The 19,497-nt window shown below is 38.7% G+C and overlaps 1 protein-coding gene across 1 annotated transcript in view; it reads right to left on the bottom strand.

Moving 5' to 3' along the window:
• Positions 1-19,446, bottom strand: part of LOC103605993 (probable G-protein coupled receptor 133) — a gene marked incomplete at its 3' end in the record, with an annotated part of 52,095 nt that extends 32,649 nt beyond the window's left edge. The window contains exons 1-4 of the mRNA XM_008590588.1: positions 19,308-19,446; positions 19,176-19,212; positions 4,968-5,051; positions 68-190 (exon numbers count right to left, since the gene is read on the bottom strand). Coding sequence (XP_008588810.1) covers positions 68-190; positions 4,968-5,051; positions 19,176-19,212; positions 19,308-19,373 — 310 coding nt within the window. The remainder of the gene's footprint in view (positions 1-67; positions 191-4,967; positions 5,052-19,175; positions 19,213-19,307) is intronic.
• Between the last annotated feature and the right edge of the window lie 51 nt (positions 19,447-19,497).

The following is a 19,497-nucleotide window of genomic DNA, read 5'->3' as shown; positions in this document are numbered from 1 at the left end:
GCCAGAGGAGCAGGTGCTACCCAAGAATGAAATGCATTAAAATATGCTGAAGACATCACTCACTCACCTTCAGGGCCACACTGCGCTGGATTGCTAATGCAGGAAGCCTTGTCCCTGTCGTAATAGAGGACCGTGACCCCCTTTCTCTCTTTGAAGTAAACGCCTTTGTTGACCTTCCCTTCTACCATCTCTAAGCAAGAAAAATGACAACATCATGTGTTAATAACTTCATGAGATTAAAAGTCTAAAGACACGTTTCAGACTCGCTATAACTTACATATACGTGTACAGTATTACTTATCTTTGTAATTATAATTTTTAATATTGTATATTAGTCTAAAATATTAACAGTAATGATTAATATTTAACGAATTAAATTATAAATAATTTATGTCTATTGAAGTGTTAGATAATAATATTATATTCTATGAATTATGATGTTAGTGTTAATATGCATTATAATATAATGATATTATAATTATTGTATGTGCCAACAGTTGAGTGACCGGGTTACATGGTTGTCATCTCCTATTGTTCTGAATTTTTGTTGCATCGACATGCTTTATGAGTGCTTCCCACCCNGAGATTAAAAGTCTAAAGACACGTTTCAGACTCGCTATAACCTACATATACGTGTACAGTATTACTTATCTTTGTAATTATAATTTTTAATATTGTATATTAGTCTAAAATATTAACAGTAATGATTACTATTCAACGAATTAAATTATAAATAATTTATGTCTATTGAAGTGTTAGATAATAATATTATATTCTATGAATTATGATGTTAGTGTTAATATGCATTATAATATAATGATATTATAATTATTGTATGTGCCAACAGTTGAGTGACCGGGTTACATGGTTGTCATCTCCTATTGTTCTGAATTTTTGTTGCATCGACATGCTTTATGAGTGCTTCCCACCCACCCCTATCTTCACACTGAACTTTCTAAGTGAAATATTTTAGTAAAAGTTTGAACATAAAACTACAGCTGAACTCCATCTTCTTTTGAGTTGTAATTGAAAGCCCCTAAACCTAGCCATGTGAACCCATGATTTTAAAAGAACCCATTTTCAGACTCTGGGACGAAAACCCACAGTTACATTTTGAATAGTCCCAGAAGAGGCTGCCAATTACAAGGCCACCGGCCATAAATCCTGGTTTGGATGCCCTGCTCCATCCAGCCATCATGCTTTGTCCTGTTCCCATAGCAAATGTATCTGATGGTGAGCGTGGCAGGTGAATGGTTTACAGAATAGATAAGTGAAGACTATAAAAAGCAAGAGTGATTAGGCATTTATTATTAACTGGGGTCATAGTCACTCAGATATCTTCACTAGCATAGAGACTGGGGAGAAGAATGCTTGTTGCCCTGGGACCTATCGACCCAGCTCAAGGCATACACCAGAGCTACTGGGGTCTTTTGACCCAACCACGACCCCAGCTCAGCCTTTCTATCTTCCACTGTCATGTGGATAACCAACTCAAGGGGCATCAATGTTTTTTCTTACTGTTCTTAAACTCATTATTTTTTTATTCATCCCATTTGTTGCTAGGGAAGATCTATATATTACAAAGTTAAATGGATAACTAGCAGTTGCATAATTGAGTTAGGCTATAGAATCCCCTAAGCCAGACTGTTTGATTGGCAAAATTAATTCTGGAAGCCAAACAGCTCACAGGTGAAAGAGCAATCAGGTTATGTGTTGAGAAAAGATCAAAGGGTGAGATCTACATGATCAGATCTGGCTTTCTACACTATTCAGAGAAATACCACAATTGCTATTATCCCTTTTGCTTTGAGCTACATGGGGAAAATACAAGGGTACTTCAAAAAGATTGTGGGAAAATTGAATTAAAAAGATAATACAATCCTTCCATGAACTTTTCGAAGACCCTTCGGATGAACCATATGGAGGTTATTAAATAAGACAGTAATTTAATCATGACTGGTGAGCATTTCATAAAACAGCTTCTAATTTTTTTTAATTGTTTCAGAAGAAATCCTGATGTTAATGTTTGTAAGAGATCAGATTTTTGATGAGGTACTTTAAAATTAACTTTCATTTTCCATTAAAAGGGAAAAAAGAATATAACTCATTTAAATATCCAAACAATTTCTATGTTTACAAAAGATCTCATCTTGTGTTTGTTTTGCTCTAGAAGCAAGCAGCTGGTTTAGAAGATCTTGATTAACTTCAAAGAATAGACACAATTTCTAACATATTGCCTTTTCTGATACTTCCTTTTAACATCCTGGGTCTGCTGTTCTTTACTTGGATATTTGCCCGTTTGCTAGCCAAGATTCAGTGAATTCATATACTACCAAATTGAATGTCATTGCAGAGCCAAACTCGACAGAACGTAGAACAAAAGTATGTAAATGCTCACCTACAGTTGCAGAGAAATTTGAGTAGGCAGAGTCATTGGTATATACAAAGGCAGAATTATGGGAAGGAAGCACAGTGAGGTTGCGGGTTCGTAATGCTGGGTAAAACAACAAAAGAGAAAAGCACAACACATGAGTGAGACAAAAAACAAATGGAACTGACATATCTCTCAACCTGTGCATGCATCAGGAAGGCTCCTTTCCTCCAAGGAACATCTCGGATTTTCTCCTTCAACCTCACCCCTCTACACCCTCCACTGCCCTCCCATTTGTTCAGTCAACATCCTGGACAACTCCAGTGGCCTGGCTGAGTCCCAAAGCCAGGGCATGACTGCAGCAGCTCCAATCTGCTGGCTCCAACTCATACACAGAAATTTAGTTGAGAGATATGAAATTGAACTTGGCCATTCATAAAATAGCCTTAACAAAAGGATTAATGGTTCTAATGTCACAAGGACTGATGAGACGGAAACACAGCGTGAAAATGACTACGTGAGATCATGACAAATGGACAAAACAGCAGAGAGTTCGACAACAAATAACAAGGATGCATGAACATGGAATGATTTCCAAGGTCATTCAACCATCTCCAGCAACAAGATGTGCTGATGGATTCTGTTCTTTTCTTTTTTCCTTTAAGAAGCCTGCAATCAAATTGAAATATGCCAGAATAGCATTATAACATAAAGAACGAATCCAGTGAGAAAGTGCAGTGAAGCCTTCAACGTTCCAGCATTTGGGGACAAACACTAATATATTTAGAGTTTTACTGGAAGTCAATACCTTCAGTGAACAAAATATGACCACAGTGTAATTGTATCTGAATAATTATATCACTTTATGAGAAGGAGTTGTCATAGACAAAGGTTTTCAAAACATCAAGAATTACTGATTTAATCTACAACAACGAGCTCAGATGAACAGGTGAGGAAAGAAATATACTGATAGGTATTCAGGCTCTAGTTTTTTTTTTCAGATTTATTGAAGTATAATTGAGAATTAAAAATTGTATGTATATACAGTATAAGGTGTACAACTTGATAATTTGCTATTTGTATACATTATGAAATAATCACAACAATCAAGCTAATTAACATATTTATCACCTCATGTAGTTACCATTCTGTGTGTGTGTGTGCGTGTGGTGCCAACATTAAAATTATAACCAGGGAAAGTGGTTTATTTTAACCCAAACCAGTCACATAACAAACTTGTACAGGGACTTTTTCTATCCCTACAGTGCAAACTGTTTGGAGAAAGTATCAAGCTATAGGATGGTTTTTGACTGTGGCCATCTCTGCTTCCCCTTGACGGGGCTCCCATGGTAAGCACAGACTCCAGCTCTAATGCTTCTCAATTCACAGATTTTAAGGAAACAGTTTAGAAATTTCAGTTGAGATTTCCAGCAGCACATTAAATCATAGGAGTAATAAAAATACCAGTGTGTTGGTGTGGAAAACATAGTAATCAGCAATATGTAGGTTTTGGGTTTGTTTTAACGCATGACACAGAATCGGGACAGAAACGATTTGAGCATGTGCTAGGATCATTGGATACATCAGCCATTTGACTTAATCAGGAGCAATAAGTAAATACAAATAAAAATGTGAAACCATCCCAAAACATTCAAAACTTATATTTTAAAAATGGTTCTTAATGGAATGAAGAAAATGCTCAGGAAGATTCTGGGTTTCTCCTACCACCAAATATCTGAATTAAGTCAAATAGAGACACTATTTTCTGTGGAATTGGATACCACTGGCAGCATCTTAAGCAATGTCTAATCTTTTCAAAGGGGAACTGACGTGTGGAGAAGCTGGTTGGTAGGTGAGGGGACCTTTGCAACTGAAGCAGGGACCCCACGATCATGTGAGTTAGTCTAAGTGGGTACAGTCTTTGGCACTTGCTTCGAAAGGGCCCCAGCTCTGCAGGCATATAGACTATGCCAGCTTTTTCTACCTAAAAAATATACCCCTGGACTCGTAGGAGATAAATCCATCATAGCAGCTGCTGTCCACCAAGGTTGTTGGGGAAAATGCACATTATAATCACATTTTGAATCACAAATTCTGCCCCATACTCTTCATAAACATACATGAAACTTCTAGTAAATTGTCTTGAATTAACAACTGTCCTGAGTTAACAAATATTAGGGGAAACTACATGAATATCTGTCCACCTCCATCGTCCTGGCTTCAAAGCAGACACTGTTCACTGGGTTTCTGCTGATAGCCTTCAGCTGAGGCCACCCAGAAATAAGAAACAAGAATAAAAATAACTTACAAAGAGGGGACACTAATATCCACACTGTGCCCGGTGTTGCTTCAGGTGCTTTACAAGCACTTCCTCATTTTGTTCTAATAATAATCTGTAAGATCATTGTCATCTTAGCCTGTTTGTGAAGACGAGGAATAAAACTCTTGTTCGGCATCCCACGGCTAGCTAGTTTTAGAGCACTGCTCACTCACAAGCTTTCTGAGTTTAACCCTGGTCCTCCCACCGTTCCCCTCTGTGTCCTGCTGAGGGTCACCCCTTCCCACAGCTGCAGTGATTCCCAACACCCGCGTCTACCTTCACTTGCATCCTGAAGCTCATGAATCCCGTCCACATTTTCCAATGGCCAGTAATGGGAAGCTGAAGCCAAGACCTCAAACCCTTGGGGGAAAAAAAGAATAAAAACTTAAAGTCACCATTAGGAAGGAAAGAACCGAAGTTAAAGAACTGCTTACCATACACTTTATGAATTGGAGGAAAAGTATCACAGCAACTATGGGAGATATTGAAAAGGCATCTGATAAAATACACATTCTTGGTTGAAAAAAAAAGGCCTCTTACAAGTAGAAATCGATGAGTTTTTCCTTAACTGGATAAAACAGGATCAATAGGAAAACAGCGAAACAAAAGCCATGGTGCTTAATGGAGGAACACTGGAAGAGCACCCACTAGTGTCAGGAAAAAGACAAGAGCGTCTGTTGTCCCACTATTATTTAACCTTGTTTTAGAGGCAATAGCTGATGTAATCACACAACAACAACAACAACAAAGGTTAAAATAATTTTAAAAGAGGAGAAAACTAACATCAGCATTGTGCCAGACATTGTTTGAGGAACTTTACAAGTGCTTCCCATTTAGCTCTAACAATAATCTACAAGACAATTGCATTCTCAGGCTACGTGTAAAGACAAGGAATAAAATTCTTGCTCAAAATTACACAGCTAGCTGGGTTTAGATGCAGTACTCACACGCAAGCCTTTCTGAGTTTAATTCTTGTCCTTCTATTGTCCCTCTGTGTTTCTTCCACACTAAAATCACTCATTTCACACTTTCCCTTATGATCTTTGTTCATTGAGTAGACATATGTTTATGCAGATATACTATTTTCTATTCAGTTATTCTCACTTAATACATGAATTATTTGATTTATTCACTTCTGGCTAGCCTTCACAATCAAGTTTGGGTAATATTTCCTTCAGTGGCTGCCCCATAACATAATTAACCACTCTCCCACTGATGAACAATCAATAGTTTCCCATTTTACTCTTGTAGGTAACTCTAACATAAGCAGCTTTGTGCATATAATTTTAATCTTCTCTTGGATTATTCCCCTGTGATTACTTCTCAGAAGTGGAAATAATGGTCCAGATGAGTAAATACTAACCACAGCCCTAAATTTCTGCTCGTTCATAGGAAAGTTAAACTTAATAAAGTAATCTTTGTGTTATTCATAGTTAAAAAAAAAAACTTTTTAAAGAGGAGATAATGTGATCATTATTTTCAAATGATGTATGCCTGATAACCAAAGTGAAAAACGATTACAAATAAGAAAAGAATTTAGTAAGTAAAAAACTATTCCAAACAATAAATGAATTTTGCAAGAAGGCTCATACAAATTAAATACACAAATGACAATAGCTTTTCTGTATTCCAAAAATAATGCTAAAAAATATAGAAGAAAAGTTCTCATTTATAAATGCAGCCAATAAAGAAAAAACATTTAAAAACAAAAGAGGGAATCAAGGGCAAATGGCAGACTAGAGGTGCCCAACGCACGAACCTCTCACAGAAGAGAACCAGAGCAAGAAAAGGACGGCCAAGTATGGTGGAGAGTATCAGTGGGAGAGCCTGGGAGGGCAGGGTGAGCCTGCTGAAGACCCTGTAGAGCATGAAAACCAAGCAGAGAGGTGTAGAGGAGAAAGAGGCATGCAGCTTCAGCCACTGCCACATCTCCCAAACCAGGGTGAGCCATGAGGAATTCTCCCTTGCAGCGGAAATAATCTGCTTGGCTGCAATCGCTTCCCAGTAGTAACCCTCCTCTTGCTCCTGCCCCAGCCTGACCCCTGCACCACTTCGGTTGCCTGTGCTATTGTCTAGTCCCAGAGCTGTGGCCCTTCTTCCACACTTGAGTTCATCCTGAGCAGCACATCCCGCCATATGGTCCATGTTGTCCATGTGGTGCTGGGCACCTGCATCGCAGCTCTTAAAAAAAAAAACTTTTTAAAGAGGAGATAATGTGATCATTATTTTCAAATGATGTATGCCTGATAACCAAAGTGAAAAACGATTACAAATAAGAAAAGAATTTAGTAAGTAAAAAACTATTCCAAACAATAAATGAATTTTGCAAGAAGGCTCATACAAATTAAATACACAAATGACAATAGCTTTTCTGTATTCCAAAAATAATGCTAAAAAATATAGAAGAAAAGTTCTCATTTATAAATGCAGCCAATAAAGAAAAAACATTTAAAAACAAAAGAGGGAATCAAGGGCAAATGGCAGACTAGAGGTGCCCAACGCACGAACCTCTCACAGAAGAGAACCAGAGCAAGAAAAGGACGGCCAAGTATGGTGGAGAGTATCAGTGGGAGAGCCTGGGAGGGCAGGGTGAGCCTGCTGAAGACCCTGTAGAGCATGAAAACCAAGCAGAGAGGTGTAGAGGAGAAAGAGGCATGCAGCTTCAGCCACTGCCACATCTACCAAACCAGGGTGAGCCATGAGGAATTCTCCCTTGCAGCGGAAATAATCTGCTTGGCTGCAATCGCTTCCCAGTAGTAACCCTCCTCTTGCTCCTGCCCCAGCCTGACCCCTGCACCACTTCGGTTGCCTGTGCTATTGTCTAGTCCCAGAGCTGTGGCCCTTCTTCCACACTTGAGTTCATCCTGAGCAGCACATCCCACCATATGGTCCATGTTGTCCATGTGGTGCTGGGCACCTGCATCGCAGCTCTAGCCTTCCAACCACCTGTGCATCCCAGGCCACCTACATGACTCCAACCACCAGGCCACCAGTGCAGCCCCACCTGCCCATGTAGGTCCCACTGCCCATGTGGCCCCACCCATCCATGTGGGCCCAGCCATCTAGCTGACCTTGCAACCCCAACCACCTGGCCACTCATGCAGCTCCACCAGCCCACATGACCCCAACTGACCAGCCACCCATCCACATGGGTGCAGCCATCCAGACACCCATGCAGCTCTACCCACTCATATGGGTACATCCGTCAAGCCACCTGCATGGCCCCAGCTTCCCTGGCTTTCCACACAGCCCCCCACCCACCTATGTGATCTTAGCTGTGCACATAGCCCCTGCTACAGACATAGCTGCTGGTGTCCCCTGGAAATACTGAGTCTACCTAGAACTACTGAGTTTACCTGGAACCACTGAGTCTACCTGGAACTACTGAAACTACTGAGCCTACGTGGTACCAAAACTAAAACACCCCACCCAATAGGCAATATATAACAAATCTATAGGAGGGAGTCACTCTCCTCAAATGTGCATTAAAGTAATACAAGAAGCAACCACCAGATGACTAGGCATCAACTAGAAATGTGAAAAAACAAGAAAATATGACACCACCAAAGGAACACTATAATTCTCAACTACCAGACCCTAAACAACATGAAACCCTCAATAGGTCTGAAAGGAAATTCCAAGTAACAATCTTAAAGAAACTCAGTGAGATCCTAGAAATCTCAGACAACACAATGAAAGAGAAAAGCAATCCAGGACATGAAGGAGGAAATTTATGAAGAGATAACTACCATAAAAAAGACTGTAGTGGAACTCCTGGAACTGAAAGACTCATTAGACAAAATAACAACTACAACTCAGAGCATAAGAAGCAGGCTATAGCAAGGAGAAGAAAGAATTTCTGATCTTGAGACAGTCTCTTCAAAATAACCCAAGCAGAACAAAAAAAAAAAAAAGAAAAAGAAAAGAAAAGAAAAAAAAAAAAAGAAAGAAAGAAATGAAAAAGAAAAGAAAAGAATAAAAAAATGAAGAAAATTTAGAGAGCTAGCGGGCTACCTTAAGCACACAAACATTTTAATCACGGGTGTTCCAGAAGGGGAGGAGAAAGGAAAAGGTATTGAAAACATACTCAATGAAATAATAGTGGAAAACTTCCCACGTATTGGTAGAGACATGGACTTCCAGATCCAAGAAGCTCAAAGATCTGCAACATTCAATACAAAAAGGTCCTTTCTGAGACACATTGTAGTCAAACTGTCAAAAGTCAAAAATAGATAATCCTAAAAACAGCAAGAGAAAAGCATCAAGTCATCTCTAAGGGAGTCACCATCAGACTGACAGCAGATTTCTTAACAGAAACCCTACAGGACAGAAGAGAATGGGATGATATATCCAAAGTTTGAAAAGAAAAAAACTGCCAGCCGAGAATGCTATACCCAGCAAGACTATTTTTCAGAAATGAGGGAAAAATAATGTATTTTCCAAACAAACAAAAGCTGCGGGAGTTCATCACCAAACAACCAGCCCTACAAGAAGTCGTCAAGGAAGTCCTGCATCTGGATTGTAGAAAATGATAACTACTACCATGAATACACAATAAAGGACAAAACCTATAAGAACAAATATGTAAACAAGAAATAGAAAGACACATCTTACCACCACAAAAAATCATGTCAATGTAATAATGCCCCTGCTTTATTTCTGATTTTGGTAATTTTGGTCTTCTCTCTTTTTTTCTTGGTTAGTCTAGATAAGGGTTTGCGAAAGAAAGAAAGAAAGAAAGAAAGAAAGAAAGAAAGAAAGAAAGAAAGAAAGAAAGAAAGAAAGAAAGAAAGAAAGAACGAACGAAAGAAAGAAAGAAAGAAAGAAAGAAAGAAAGAAAGAAAGAAAGAAAGAAAGAAAGAAAGAAAGAAAGAAAGAAAGAAAGAAAGAAAGAACGAACGAAAGAAAGAAAGAAAGAAAGAAAGAAAGAAAGAAAGAAAGAAAGAAAGAAAGAAAGAAAGAAAGAAAGAAAGAAAGAAAGAAAGAAAGAACGAACGAAAGAAAGAAAGAAAGAAAGAAAGAAAGAAAGAAAGAAAGAAAGAAAGAAAGAAAGAAAGAAAGAAAGAAAGAAAGAAAGAAAACAAAAGAAATTAAATGTCAGGAGTTAAAAAAAAAAAAAAACATCAATAACAATCCTAAATGTAAATGGATTAAATTCCCCACTCTCAAGACACAGACTGGCTGATTGGATTAAGAAAGTAGACCACCCCACTACATGCTGTCCACAGGAAATTTGCCCCACCTGTAAAGACACACACACAGACTACTAGTGAGGGAATGGAAAAAGATATATGACACAAGAGGAAATCAAAAACAAGGAGGAGTAGCTATTCTTATATTGGGTAAAATAGGCTTTAAATTTTAAAAAAACATCAAAAGAGACAAAGAGGGCCCCTATATAATGATAAAGGGATCTACTGAGCAAGAAGACATAACAATCATAAATACATATGCACCCAACACTGGAGTACCCAGATATATAAAGCAAACACTATTAGACCTAAAGAAAGAGATAGGCTCCAATATGATAATAGTGGGGGACCTGAACACCCCTCTGTCAACATTGGATGGATCATCTAAGAAACAAATCAACAAAGAAACACAGGATTTAAACCACACTTTAGACTAATTGGACTTGGCAAGTATCTACAGAACATTTCATCCAACAACTGCAGAATATACATTCTTCTCATCAGCACATAGAACACTCTCCAGGATAGACTACATGTTAGGTTATAAATCAAGTCTCAACAAATTGTAAAAAATTGAAATCATTTCAAATATCTTTTCAGGCCACAATGGATTAAAACTTGAAATCAGTAACAAGCGAAACTCTGGAAACTACACAAACAAATGGAAATTAAATAACAGGCTCCTGAATAATCCATTGGTCCAAGAAGAAATTAAACAGGAAATCAAAAAATGTCTTGAAACTAATGAAAATAAAGACACATCATACCAAAGCCTGTGGGATACAGAAAAAGCAGTACTTAGAGGGAAGTCTGTTGCAATAAACACTTATTTCAAAAGAATGGAAATATTTCAAATAAACAACCTAACACTACACCTCAAATAACTAGAAAAACAAGAACAATCCAATCCCAAAATTAAGAAAGAAATAATTAAGATCAGAGCAGAACTAAATGAAACAGAAAATTGAAAAATGATACAAAAGATCAATGGAACAAAAAAATTGGTTTTTCAGGAAGATAAATAAAATAGACAAACCATTAGCTAGGCTAAGTAAAAAGAAGAGAGAAGACCCAAATAACAAAAATCAGAAGTGAAAAAGGAGACATTACAACTGATACCACAAAAATACAAAGAATCATTACAGACTATTATATACACCAATTAATTCGAAAACCTGAAGGAAATGGATAAATTTCTGGACACATAAAAGCAACCAAGACTGAACCAAGAAGACACAGAAAACCTGAACAGACCAATAACAAGCAATGAGGTTGAAGCAGCAATCAGTAGTCTCCAACAAAGAAAAGCCCAGGACCAGACAGCTTCACTGCTGAATTCTACCAAATTTAAAAGAAGAATTAATACCAATTCTCTTCAAAATATTGCAAAAAACTGAAACAGAGGCTATTTTCCCAATCTCATTCTATGAGGCCAGCATCACTCTGATACCAAAACCAGACAAAGATACAACAAAAAAAGAAAACTACAGGCCAATATCTTTGATAAACATATATAAAATATTAGCAAATAGAATACAGTAACACATCAACAAAATGATACACCATGATCAAATGGGAGTCATCCCAGGGACACAAGGATGGTTCAACATATGCAAGTCAATAAATGTGATACACCACAGCAACAAAATCAAGGACAAAATCCCATATGTATACATCTCAGTAGATGCAGAAAAAGCATTTGACAAAATTCAACATCCATTATGATAAAGGCTCTCAGCAAATTAGGTATAGAAAGAAAGTATCACAACACAATAAAAGCCATCTATGACAAAACAACCTCCAATATCATCCCAAATGGGGAAAAGCTGAAAGCTTTCCCTTCAAGAATGGGAACAAGACAAAGAATCCTACTTTCACCACTCCTATTTAACATAGTATCAGAAGTACTAGCCACAGCAATCAGGGAAGAGAAAGAAATAAAGGGCATCCAGGCTGGAAAAGACAAAATCAAATTGCCCCTGTATGCAGATGACATGATCCTATACATAGAAAAACCTAAAGACTCTATAAAAAAACTCTTAAGAGTTGATAAACAATCTGAGTACAATTGCAGGATACAAAATCAACACACAAAAATCAGTAAGATTTTTATACTCCAACAACAAACTAGCAGAAAAAGAAATCAAGAAAGTAAGTCTATTTACAGCAGTCACCAAACCAAACCAAACAAAACAAAAAACCCCTGCAAATATCCTAGGAATAAATTTAAACTAAGGAGGTGAGAGATTTCTATGAGAACTACAAATCACTGCTGAAACAAATTAAAAAGGACACAAAAAGTAGGAAAGACATTCTATGCTCTTGGATTTGAAGAATTAACATTGTGAAAATGTCCATACTACCTAAAGTGATCTACAGATTCAATGCAATACACATCAAAATACCAATGACTTTCTTCACAGAAATAGAAAAACAATCCCAATGTTCATGTGGAACAACAAAAGACCCCACATAGCCAAAGCAATCCTTAGCAAAAAAAAAAAAAAAAAAGACAGAAGGAAAAAACATCAAAACTACCTGACTTCAAATTATACTACAAAGCTATAGTAACTAAAACAGCATGGTATGGGTATAAAAATAGACACTGAACTAAAAGAGCAGAATAGAGAACCCAGAAATCAAACCACATACTTACAGCCAACTGATTTTTAACAAAGGCAATGAGAACATACATTGGGGAAAAGACTGCTTCTTCAATAAATGGTGCTGGGAAAACTGGACAACCATATGTAGAAGAATGAAACTAGATCTGTACCTCTTATCATATATCAAAATCAACTCAAAATGGATTAAAGACTTAAATACAAGACCTGAAACTATAAAACTCCTGAATGAAAACATAGGGGAAACATTTCAAGAAGTAGGACTGGACAAAGACTTCATGAATATGACCCCAAAAGCACAGACAACAAGAGGAAAAATAAGCAAATGGGATTATATCAGACTTAAAAGCTTCTGCACAGCAAAATAAACAATTAACAGAGAGAAAAGACAACCTATAGAACGGGAGAAACTATGTGCAAACTATGCATCCAACAAGGGATTAATATCTAGAATATACAAGTTAGTCAAATGACTTAGTAAAAACACCAAATAATCTGTTTTTTTTAAAAAAAATGGACAAAGGAGCCAAATAGGCATTTCTCAAAGGAAGGTATACAAATGGCCAACAGACACATGAAAAAATGTTCAATATCTCTCAGCATCAGGGAAACGCAAATCAAAACCACATTGAAATATCATCTCACCCCAGTTAGACTGGCTACTTTCAAAAAGACAAAATAACAAATGCTGGAGAGGATGCAGACAAGCAGGAACCCTCCCACACTGCTGATGGGACTGTAAATTGGTACAGCCATTATGGAAAACTGTATAGAGGCTCCTCAAACAACTACAGATAGAACTGCCATATGATCCAGCAATCCCACTGCTGGGTATATGCCCAAAGGAATGGAAATCATCATGTCAAAGGGACACCTGCACTCCCATGTTGACCACAGCACTATTTACACTAGCCAAGAGCTGGAAGCAACCTAAATGTCCATCGTCAGATGACTGGATAAGGAAAATGTGGTATATTTACACAATGGAATACTACTCTACCATAAAAAAGAATGAAATACTGCCATTCGCAGCAACATGGATCAACTTACAGAAAATAATGTTAAGTGAAATAAGCCAGGCACAGAAAGAAATACTGCACGTCCTCACTCATAAGTGGGAGCTAAAAAATAAAGTAAAAAAAAAAAAGAAAGAAAGAAAGATACAACAATCACAATAATACACTGAACCTTCAAAAGGAGAGAACAGAACTGAGGTAGGTTAGCAGAGGTGGGAAAGGGGGTGGAAAAGGGGGTGGGAAAGGGCCACAAAAAAACAATAACATTGTGTAATGATGAATATACTAATTATCCTGATTTGAGTATCATATACTGCACACAGGTATTGATATGCAACTCTGTACCCCACAGATACATATGATTATGTTTCAATAAAAATAAATAAATAAATAATAAAATAAAAATAAAAGAATAAGAATTGTACAAGATTCTTGTGAAGAAAACAAAACAAAACAAAATACTGAGGGATATTAAAGAATCTTTGGATAAATGAAAGACTCAACCTATTTTTGGAAAAGCAGACTCAATTATCATAAGAAATATCAACTATCATTTCATTGATCTATAAATATTAGGAAATTTGCAGAAAATATGCTGAGAAAATTTTTTGTGAGGAAGAAATCTGATTATGGGGCTTATATAGGAAAATAAGTTAGCAAGAGTACTCCAGGAAATCTGGAGAGGGGATGGGAAAGGATCAGAGGAAGCTAATACTAGAGATAACGAGACATCATAAAGATGATTTGGGACCACATATTGATAGACAGTTCAGGGGAAGAAAAATCCACAAATACTCCCAAGTATATATAGAAATTTAGTTTATGACAAAGGTGGTATTTTAAATCAGGGGAGAAATATTTTTCAACAAAAGGCATTAAAACCAGTTAACCATCTGGAAAAAAATTAAGATCCCTACCTCACTGTTTATACCATGACAATTTTCAGATGCATCAAAATTTAAGTGTAATAAAATAAAACATAAAACCTTCTAAGGAAAAATGGTTATAAATTTGACAACATAAATGTTCTAAATTTCTACGCAGAAAAAATATCAAACTAAATCAAACTGGAGAACAATGTTTATAGAACACATATAACAAAAACATACTGATTTTTTCTTAGATGTATTAAATTTATTGTAACAGTAAAACTCCTACCATTGGGAAAAAAAATAAATCAACGGAATATTGGGGCAAAGGATATAATCATATCATTATATTTATATAAATATATAAAATGATACTCAGCCTTGTTCATAATTTTGAAAAGCATGTTAAAACTACAATGAGTTGACCTGTTTGTGTTTACCTATCAGACTGGCAAGCAAAAAGTCAGATATACTAAATTGGCAAGTTCTGCTACAGTTTTGGTGGGAGTTGAAATCAGTACAGGCTTTCCGAAGGGCAATTTGGCAGTATCTATCCAAATCTTAAGGACGCATTCCCTCTGATCTAGTAATTCCACTCCCAGGAATTTATTCTAGGTATATACTCACACTTATGATCAAACATCTATGTACGAGAGTATTTGTGGCAGAATTTTGTTATTGTGTCAAAAGCTTGAGAACAGAGGGCTCATCAACAGAGGGCTCATTAACAGAGGGCAGGCTAAATCAATTAGGTACATTCATATTATGGACGAGTGTGCAGCTGGGACATATAATGAGGCTGGTATATATGCACTGATGTAGAATGTTCTTTAATTGATATTGTTAAAAAATCAAGATGAGAAAAGCTGTGTGTACGAGGAACTATTGGTGAAAAATACTGGTGTTCAAGGCAAGGAGGGAGAGAGGAAGAGAGAAATGTTTCAGTGGAAACCCAAGAAACTGAGACCAGTATTCTGGGGGTGAGGAAATTGAGGAACTGGGTGTCAGCATAAGAAGGAGATTTACATTGCATTATCTTTCTGTTCTATTTGAATTTTCAGACCTGTGGTCTTTAAAAAACTTGTTTTAGACCTGCTTTCACAATCAAAGTGACTATAGGTAGTGAACATACTAGATTTTCAGATGAAAACTGAAACACTCCATCTAATATCTGAATTTTTGTCCACGGGGTGCCAAACATCTGCACATATCTGGATCATTGGTTCTATTTTTCGCTTTGTATCTGTCCCTTTCGTATTATGTACACAAGTCCAAAATGTAAGCCAAGAACAAAGTTAATTTTATAATATGAGCTAAAAAGAAGTATCTAAACAGCAACCTAACTCTCTTATGCATGTCAGAAAGTAACGCCCGACTTAAGTTGATTTCCAATGGGAATAGTTCTACTACTGTCATGCAATACTGAGAATCTGAAATGCAAAATTCAAAAATATCCATTTTCATTTCTACTGTGATTTGTTTCCTAAAATCTACGATATTTATTTTAAAGAGGAGAAAACCTCATTGACTTTGTTATTCAATTCATCTGGGAAAAAGTCGGAAAAGGAAATAACATCTGTTATACAAAGAACAGATGTTATATCTTCAGAGTCTTCATCTTCATAAAATAAAATATGTGGACAATAAAACCCTTTTTACCATTTTCATTTACAAATGGCCATAGTCAATTTTGGGCAAAAAGGTTGATAGCATTAAGGTCTGGTGTGTAGTTCACCTCGAAAGACTTGACCCAAAACTAACCAGTGTCCATAAGTGATCAGTGAAGAATTTACAAATGGCCATAGTCAATTTTGGGCAAAAAGGTTGATAGCATTAAGGTCTGGTGTGTCGTTCACCTCGAAAGACTTGACCCAAAACTAACCAGTGTCCATAAGTGATCAGTGAAGCGAAGAGGAGGTTTGAGACCAGAAGAGGAGGTTTGCGCCATCTATTCCACATCATTACACTTCAGACAAGTGTAAAAACATCTGAATTAGCCCAGATGTCTTATAACTAGCAACACTAAGTTATTTGGATAGACTGGAAACAAGTAACAGAGACAACCACAGAGTCAGGCAAGTTGTGAGAAGTTACCTGGACAGAGGCCAGGGATGACATTCGGGGTATTTAACAACCTGGACAGCACATCCCAGACTGATAGGAACAGACACTGAAAATAAACAGATGGCATCACAAAGTTGTGTACCATGAGGTATCGTAGCAGTAGAGGCTGTGGCAAACTGGAAGGTGTGTGCCCTGCCTCGGTAAAGTAGCTTCCCAATGCCAAATAAGTGTTGCTCTGTAGGAAGGTCTGCCCAGGATTGACAAGACTCCCGCTTTTTAAAGAGAAGTCAGAAATCCAGACTTTTTATTTTAAATCTCCCAAAATGTTAATGTTAGCAATGTTTTTAAAACTAAAATATTGTGTGGTACTAACAAGACACACCAGAGGACTAAATTCAGCCCACAGGTTTCCTTTTACAACCTGAGGAGTAAAATAACCCATAGCTCTAAAAGTTTCATCAGAACAAGAAAATCTCATTCTTTTGTGAAAAAGACACTCTTGGCTCTTTTCCCATCAAGAAGGTGACATGAGATCATCTAGTGATACAATCACCTTGGTCTTCACCAGGTAAAATCTCTTAGACGCTAAATGTCTACTTAGACAAGATAGCACGCCACGCAATCACACGGCTCGTTGGGGGACTTTGAAACATCCCCGGCATTAAAAGACGAGTGGGTAGACAGAGGCAGAGTGAAGCGGTGGGGAGAGAGAGGTTGGGAAAGAAACAGAGAAAAAGAAGAGAGAAGGGAGAGGAGGAGGGAAAGGAGGAAGAAGAAAGTATGAGATAAAGAGGGAAAGAAGGAAGGAATAAAAGAGAGAGAGAGAAAGAAGGACGAGAGGTGAGAAGAGAGAGAGGGAAAAGAAGGCAGGGACAGACAGTCACTATAGTCAAGCTAGCTCTTCACAATTAGTTTCTCATCGCTATTCAACGTTGCATGGATGAGAGACCCTGGGATGGAGGATGCAGTGCACGGTGTGGACTTGTGGACAGCACATGGCAGGCAGAAGCCTGGAGGCCCCTGGAGGCCTCTTCCTCCCACTGAGCAGCAGTAGGTGTCAGACTGGGCTGAGGGTTGCCTCCTGGGCTTGGGCGCAGGGCATGGCTCTGCCTGAGCTCCCCGGGCAAGGACACCAGCTCCGGCGGGCCACCAACCCCACCTCTCTGCTTCTCCTCTGCTGGAACACCAGGAGGAGCAGGGGGCATCCGTGGGAAGTGCAGACCTCGCGGATGCACGTCCTCCATGCAGTGCTGGATGTATTTATTTATTCCCAAGCCACAGAAACCCTTTTTTTCTCTCAGCATTTTGGTTGAGAAAAGAGGAACATGTAGCAATTCAGAGATTCTACACCTTTTTAAACAGAGGATTTAAGAAGCACCTTGAAAATGTGAATGAAATTGGCAAAGGGCCACGAAAAACAGTTATGTTGTATAGTGATGAATGTACTAATAATCCTGCTTTAAGCATAGGATTTAAGAAGCACCTTGAAAATGTGAATGAAATTGGCAAAGGGCCACGAAAAACAGTTACGTTGTATAGTGATGAACGTACTAATAATCCTGCTTTAAGCATCACATATTGCACACAGGTATAGATATTCAACTCCGTACCCCACAGATATGTACAATCAGCTATGTTTCAATAAAAAAATAAAAAATTTAAAATACCATGAAAAAGAAAAAAGAAAATATGGATGAAAGAGAAATGGCCCTAACCCTGAAGCTGGCAAATGGGGGCAGTGCTGATGACAGGAATGTCCCAGCACTGTGCTGCGTCACACCCCCGGGGCTAAGGATACCTAGCAGGTTTCTGGTGCTCCTATGGGAGAGGGGCTCTGTGCATGCTGGCTGGAGCCCACATTATTGGTTCAGCATTAAAGACGAGTCTCCTGGGAGGTGGCCAGGGCTGCTCACGATCACAATTAGTGGAAACCCGGCCACCTCCCCTCGGGCCTGAGTCAGAGGCATTGCTCACCTCCAGGTCAGCATTCGTGCTCTCAGATTCCCAGAAAAGGTTTGGACATCAGCAGGGGCCCCTCACCACCAGGCAACTTCCAGCCGGGAAGCAGCCAGGAAGCAGGGCAGACTCCCACTGCTCACAGAGCGCCTCCCCTCTCCCCAGCCCTGTGCCTGACTGCCTGTGAATGTGTCCCGCTCGCTTGCAATAAGGGGCTGTCCTCTCTGAGAAGACCCCCACCCTAACACTTCCAGACTGAGGAGCCAGTGGCAGAAGGCAAGCGGCTCCCCCTGGCTGGAGAGGGAGATTTTCCCTGTTTCCAAGTCCAGGCACTGGGGAAGGAAAGTGCCCATAGGTAGGACTGGGACAGAGCGGAGTTCAACAGCACCCAGGGCTGGAGGCTCCAGAGAAAGCTCTAAGTCAGCGCAAGTGGATCTGCACTGAAGGCATATGATGTGAGTTGAAAGAGACAGACAGAAAACGTCAACACTGAAAAGATTACAATTCCTTAATCACAAGGTTTCATCTGACCCAGAGTAGGAGCCCGTCCTGCAGAAGGAACCTGCTTCTCCAACCCTCCATCAAGGGCTGGCAGAGCTGCCAGGAAGGCCAAGGAGATTTCAGGCACAAGGTAGGGGACAGAGGAGCCCCAAAAGGGCAATTCACTGATAGCCTCAGAGATACATAAATGAACTGTTTCTAGGGTACTCTAGCTAGGTACGAAGAGAACACAAGGAACAGAATGAGAAGGAAACTCTCTTACCTGGATGGTCTTGTGACCTGGAGTAGGCTCCGTGCACCTGCACACAAAAGATCACATTGTGAGACACACCTGGGGGAAAGCTCTCAGCAGAAAGCTAGTTCCATCTCAATAATAGCCACTGGGGGACATTACCTGAAAATTACAATAAAATAACAGCAGCCAGGAGTACCAGCAGCAAAGAGGCAGCAGCGTGCTCATGGTTTCCCCGGAGGTTGAAACGTGATCCAAGAGAGATTCCTGAGGGTCTGTGACAAAGTGTCCTCTTTAACTTTCACTTCCTTGGGAGAGTCATTTTCACAGGTTCCGGTGGTGGGGGGAGGTG

The sequence above is a fragment of the Galeopterus variegatus genome, unplaced genomic scaffold, assembly GCF_000696425.1.
Source record: "Galeopterus variegatus unplaced genomic scaffold, G_variegatus-3.0.2 Scaffold6219, whole genome shotgun sequence".
Taxonomy (NCBI): Eukaryota; Metazoa; Chordata; class Mammalia; order Dermoptera; family Cynocephalidae; genus Galeopterus; species Galeopterus variegatus.
This window is presented reverse-complemented; position numbering and strand designations above follow the sequence as displayed.